Source organism: Lipotes vexillifer, unplaced genomic scaffold (assembly GCF_000442215.2).
Source record: "Lipotes vexillifer unplaced genomic scaffold, Lipotes_vexillifer_v1.1 scaffold311, whole genome shotgun sequence".
Classification (NCBI taxonomy): domain Eukaryota; kingdom Metazoa; phylum Chordata; class Mammalia; order Artiodactyla; family Lipotidae; genus Lipotes; species Lipotes vexillifer.
Window position 1 is genome coordinate 4,820,494 of NW_006791012.1, and position 6,698 is coordinate 4,827,191.

At 34.4% G+C, this 6,698-nt stretch overlaps 1 protein-coding gene across 2 annotated transcripts in view; it reads left to right on the top strand.

The window, feature by feature from the left end:
- VPS54 (VPS54 subunit of GARP complex) overlaps positions 1–6,698 on the top strand; it is a 74,498-nt gene that overhangs the window by 66,788 nt on the left and 1,012 nt on the right. For both annotated transcript variants that reach the window (XM_007464116.1, XM_007464117.1), the window contains exons 20-21: positions 598–705; positions 2,622–2,716. In XM_007464116.1, the coding sequence (XP_007464178.1) occupies positions 598–705; positions 2,622–2,716 (203 nt within the window). The remainder of the gene's footprint in view (positions 1–597; positions 706–2,621; positions 2,717–6,698) is intronic.

Genomic DNA, 6,698 nt, shown 5'->3' on the forward strand with positions numbered 1-6,698 from the left:
CTTAGGGTAAATATGATTACTATATTGGCCCACCTACAAAGAAAAAACATTTTAATTCTACCAGTTATATTGATTTCAGATATGATCATGTTGAACGCATTCTTAAAATCATGTTTCAAAAATAATCTGTTAATTTGGAGGGCCTACTTTAATGATTCATTATCGTATATTAAGCCACAATAGTAGCTAACATTTTTTGAGTACCTAATTGGTATCAAGCACTGGTTTGAGTTCTTATGAGCCATCTTTTAAAATCCTCACAGCATGCCCTTTAAGATATAGAGAAATATCTCACCCAATATAGAGAAGAAACTCACCCCATCTCACATAGCTAAGAATTTTAAGAGTTGGGATTTGAACCCAAACAGTCCATCTTAAGAAGGGAAGCCACCTATGTTCTTAGCCACTAAATTATGCTGGCTTTCTCGAAATATATTAAGCTTTTTAATGAAAAGTTTTTGAGATTTGCATGAGTAGCACAGATCACAGTTGAAGAGTTAGATGTGTAGGGGCAGAAAATATATGTTTTAGGGAACAGTGGGGACAATATGCAATCCAGAGGACATGGATATAATTCTCATTATTTTTCCCTGCCAGTATGAAGTGAAAGCTCCCGTTCCTTCTGCCTGTTTCAGGAATATTTGTAAGCAAATGGCAAAAATGCATGAAGCTATATTTGATCTCCTTCCAGAAGAACAAACACAAGTGAGTAGTAATTCCTAAAACTATTATATATAACATAATATGCATGCAGAATTGGAGTGTTTTTATTATGTACTTTTGGCACAGTTAAGCTTAGTTTGTATTCCAGTATGATTATTGTTTTTTCCAGTTGTTATATTGACTTGATTTCAAAGTGCTCCTTGCCCTGACAGGCCAGAGCAATAGTAGCTTTGCTGTGTAGTCAGCCATTCTAAAAAGCAGATTTTCATTTGTCCATTGGGTCATCAGAGGTCCCAGATTCTGCTGACATCATTTATTACATTATTAGTTTGAAAATCAGGATTAGCATTTATCAGTGAATAGTAGAATATGTTACTCACTGTGATTATAATCCAAATTGGATAGGGGAGGAATTAGTGATGGACTTAATAATGAGATGACATATAAAGTAACTCAATCAATATGCCTTAACATTAATATTTGTTAGATCAGCGTAAGTGATGTGTAGTAGGCACAGATCAGGAAAAATAGCAAAATGGGTAGTCTTTGGCACCTCTTACTTTTGAAGTATCCACCCTCTGTCTCTACTGTCTTCCCTACTCTATTAACAGAGTTCTCTTCACTTTTCGGTGACATTCCTACCCGTGACTTCCCTCGATTCCCTCGCCTAGTACTTTAAAGGTTCCAGTACTTCTTTTCTTCCGGTCTTCTTTACCCACCTTAGTTTGTTCCCTTTATACCAGGTGATCTCATTCAAGTCTAATTGTAGAATGATATGTTATAATTAGTACAAGCCTAGTTGTTACATGACTAATGATCTTAGCTTTCACTGGGATTTTTGCTATTTAGACAAGTTTCTTATCAATATTTCAGTTTGTCTCGAATTAGTTGAGTGCTTGGAAATGGTATTTGGGAGCAGAGAGTAGCTTTTTCAGTGTCTCTTCCCTGCTCTTGCACCTGCTGGTCTCCTTTCCCATGCCACCTCAGACTTCCATCCTATACTAGCTATTACCATTTTTTCATGTTTCCCTAGGTTTTCATTAATCATACCATCTTTATGATTAAATATCATCCAGCGCCTTTGGGGCTCTCTGAGGACTGAGGAGGAGCCTTGAGATGTGGAGCACCCACTAGGGTCTCTTCTTCCTTTCTCAGTCTTCCTAGCCAAGCCATCCTTTTCATTCCACATGTAAAATCCCCCACCTCTGACATTCTGACCTTCTGGATTTGCCATTTGAGTTCTAATTCTAGAACAAGGCTTAGCCAGGTCCAGGAGCTGGGTATATAGGTATTTCATGTATTTTTATCTGCATCATCATTTAAAGGGAACTCTTGTCAAGCTGGGCACAAATTATAGATTTTATGTCATTATTGTCACTTGAGTACGAGTAATTCCATAAAACTTTTCCATAGATGACTTTATATATTTTTTCCCATGGGAAATATATTTCACAAAATTGTTTCCATAGATTAATTGTATATAATTTCAGGTCAGGCATTTCCCAAAGAAGTATTGCATTAAAAATCTGCATGTGAAGCAATAAAATACTTCCAAGTAATTGGGAAAGATAACGGTAGCCTTGCCTTTACCATTGTGACTTTTTTCTCTATCAAGTTCCTAGTTAATATTGATACATTGCAGAATTCTCTGTCTCTTTTTATTCTTTTCACCTGTATGGTTGATCCCATTTACACATGCCAGAGGATTTCTACTAAGGGGCAAAAGGCAGTGATAAGTCGTATCACTAAAAGCAGTACTACTGAAAAGAGCAAAAAGAGCTTGTATCCAACTAAGGAGAAAAACTATACTGAAATAGCAATTAAATACTTTCAGAGGAGCATTTTAAAAGTATATGCCAAAGCAAAAGGTTTTTTAAATTTTTCTGCAAATAATAGTGATTACTTACATCTTCTATGTCAATAGAGCTTTAAGAAACTGAGTTTTCTTTCTTTTCCAGATGTTATTTTTAAGAATTAATGCAAGTTACAAACTCCACTTGAAAAAGCAATTATCTCACTTAAATGTGATAAATGATGGAGGACCTCAAAATGGGTATGTTTTCAACATGTTTTTACCCCATACTCCCATATTGAACTGTTTGACTGGTTTTTATTCATTATGCTGTCCTTTTCCACTATAATCTTGCCAGGGCCCCAGACTGTAAAATCAGCAAACTTTTGCCTTTTTTTCCCTCTGTGGAGGTGATGTATATCTATATATCTATATCTATATCTATCTATCTGTGTTAAAGTGTTTTATAGATGGTGAATTAGTTAACTGACCTTGTATGTCCATTTTGAGGCAGTGTACATTAGTAGCCCCTCCTTAAGTCACCCAGTAGTCTTCACCTATCCAGACAGAACTCAGAGTCCTACTTTGTATGATCGTGAGAGAGTCACTTAACCTCTGTGCCTTATTTATCAAATGAGAACTATAAAATCTGCCTTAATTCCTTCACAGGGTTACAAAAAATAAGCGTATACATATTTTATTGTAAGCCGTTGAACAAATTATATGTATTATTGGCGAAATAGATTTAGAATCAGAAAACGGGTTAAGTTCTGCCACTTACTAGCTCTATAACTGGGCAAAGCACTTACCCGAGTCTTAATATTCTTAGATTTTAAAATAGGGATGATAAAAAGTTCTGTCACAGAATTTTTGTTAAGAGCAATGTAGATAAAGATATGGGTTTAAAGATTATACAAAGTGCAAAGCGCTGATCATGTAGGTACACCTTTATATGATTTCTGTAGTGTTACCTGTTCCGTGGATTTTTAAGAATAGAATATTTTGTTCCCTTTCAAAGGAATTTCAGGCCTAAGTTTCAAACTTATAGGAACAAATGTAAAAAACATCTTTTGGAGTCAGAATTTGGCCCTACCCTTAAAAAGAAAAGAAGTACAGCTGACCCTTGAGCAAGAGGGCGATGGGGTGGGGGTTGGAGGTGCCAACCCTCCAGCAGTTGACAATCTGAGTATAACTTAGGGAGCTGGCCCTCCATATACAGGGCTCCTCTGTATCAACAATTCCACATCCACAGATTCAACCAGCTGCAGATCATGTAATGCTCTAGTATTTACTGTTTTAAAAAATCTGCGTATAAGTGGACCCATTCAGTTCAAACCTGTGTTGTTGGAGAGTACAATGAATTGATTTTGCACAAAACAATTTGGAAGCTTCAAACTGCTGAATTTGTCAGCCAGGCTGAATTTAAGAGTTTTATGCAAAAATCTGATTCTCTTTTGATTATTACCTGGTTCTTCTTTTTTTAAAAAAAGATTTTCAGAAATTTCAAAGCCACAGAAGAGTTCAAAGACAGTATAACAAATATCAAATACCTCTCAGAAACTATTCATAAAAAGCTAATTAAAGGCCCATTCCACTCATACTTTTCTACTTTTATTCACGTAACTAAATCTCGCAGGTTGGTTTTTCTCAGACCAGTAGTTCTGAAGCATCCAAGTTAATTCATCACCTATTATTTTCCTTGTTAATAAAGCTATTTGGGGGTTGGTACCACCTTAGAGATCTTCATTGTCACATACTTTTAAAGATACTAATACTGTGTAAGTCAAACTATGTCTTTGAGCGATCACTTGAAAGATAGAATTCCCTGAAAATTTCTCTCTAGACTCTAGCCAAAGACATAATAAACTACCTGCTTAAAAGGAATTTTTGTTCCAGAAATGGCTCTAAAATTTTACTTTTTTTTCAAGGTGAAGTTCACATAACATAAAATTAACCATTTTATAGTTAACCATTCAGTGGTCCTTAGTGCCTTCGCAGCCACCACCTGGGTGCAACTGCCAGCTCTATCTAGTTCCAAACATTTTACTACCCCAAGAGGAAATCCCATACCCATTAAGCAGTTGCTCCCTATTCCTTCTTCTCCCCAGTCCTGCACTTTTTCTTTTTAATGTGATTTTTTCCCTCTATTTTAAGATATTTTTAAAATAGAGACATATGGAGAATATTTATATTCCTGTTACTTAGAATTGATCATTAACATTTGTCATTTTCACTTGAAAAAAAAAAAGTTCATCATTTTTTTTAAAAATGGCATTCCAAATGGAGCTTAAGTACCCCTTGACCCCCATCTCCAGTCCTTTTCTCTTTCCTCCAACCCTTGGCAATGTTTCCAGTAAATCTGGTCTATATCCTTGAAGTCCTTCTCATTTATTGTCTCTTTATCTTAAAAAAAAATGTGGAGCTGTTTTATGAATTTAATTTACTTACATGGTATATTGTACATATGCTGCTTGCTTTTTTCCACTCAACATTGTTTGATTTATGTTGATATATAGAAATTGTCCGTTTTTGATTGCTTTATTGCATTCTCCCACATGAATCAACCATATTTAATGTTTCCATTTCACCTGGTGATCGATTTTAGGTCATTATTTTCTTCCATTACAATCATGCCACAGTGAAGATCTTTCCTTATACATGTGTAATGGTGTGATCAGTTCTTTAGGGTATGTACGTAGAAGTGGATCACATGTACATTTTCACTTTACTAGGTTTTGCCAGTATTTTCTCCAAAGTGGCTATACCAAGTTTATATTCCCACCTTTATTCCACATCTTGCCAACATTTGCTGTTAGATTTTTTAAATTGTTGCCAGTCTAATGGGATACAGTGGTATTTTGTTTTGATTTGCATTTCCTAATGTTTGTCATCTTTTCACGTATTTGTCATTCAGGTGTTCTCATCTGTGACTTTTCCTCTTCATATTCTTCACCCATTTTTTATCTTGGGTATTATCTTTTTCTTGCTGATTTTAGATTTTTGCATATGCCCTCAAACTGATCCTTCATTGGTTATATATATTGCAAATATCTGCTTTTCTTTTACGTTCTTTTATCAAATATTTTCAACTTTGATGTAAAACATATATTTTCTATGTACTGTCTTGTATAGACTGTAAATAGTTGTTTATTAAACATAACTTGATATTTTAAAATGGAGATTTCTGTTAATTTCATTTAATTTTTCATGTGGGAGCCTTGCCTTAAGACTTTGTTCTTTTTTGAGCCATTGCTGTCAGTTTCAGCGTACTTACTAATTTAGACTTTTTATGGATTTTAAAGCACCTTGACCCAGATGAGTTTCAAACAAAAATATGGTCCTTACTGAATTCTGCCACGTGACAAAAGCTGAAACACACTTATGAATGTATTTATAAATTAGACTCATACATATATTAAGGGTGCTTAAAATACCTTCGCCCCCTTGTGGTCCAGCAGTCCAGAACTTACATGCTCTTTAAAGTATCAAAGCTGCATTTCCTCTTCTTTTACAAACTATTAAATCAAGATCTCCTATTTGTTTCTCCATGGCCCAAATCTGTCAACGTACACATCTAATCAGACCAGTCCCTATTTTTTGTGTGTGGAGCTTTGGTATTTGTTTATCATCTGAGCATTCTTTCCAGGAGTGTTTTTTCAAGGATAGGGATTAATGTGACAGCTAAATACTTAAAAGCATAATTCTTACTTTTTTCAAGTATTGTTACATCGTCAATAGCAAGTTTTGTATCCAGTAGTACTTAACACATGAGTCCCAGCCTACATTTAACTTCTTAGGATGGCATTCAGGAAACCTTGTCTGTCTTTTCCTTGAGTTCAATAGTCATATACATGTATACTCTATTCTAGTGACAACTGATCAAAAAAAAAAAAAGTTTAACTTGTTATTTTTCTCTATTTCATACTGTTCTAAGATAAATTTATTGTATTGGGCAGAATTAATTATGAAACAGTCTAACCTGCATTGGTTTATTCCTTTTCAAAACAACACTGTTGAAAGAGAGAGAACATTAAATGATCTACCTATATGATAGTAGGAATCATGCTGAGAGAAATATATTGACATTTGGTCCAAATTTTATTTTATTTATTTTTTTTTTTATTTTTTTTTTTTTTTTTTTTTTTTTTACATCTTTATTGGGGTTTAATTGCTTTACAATGGTGTGTTAGTTTCTGCTTTATAACAGAGTGAGTCAGTTATACATATATATATGTTCCCATAT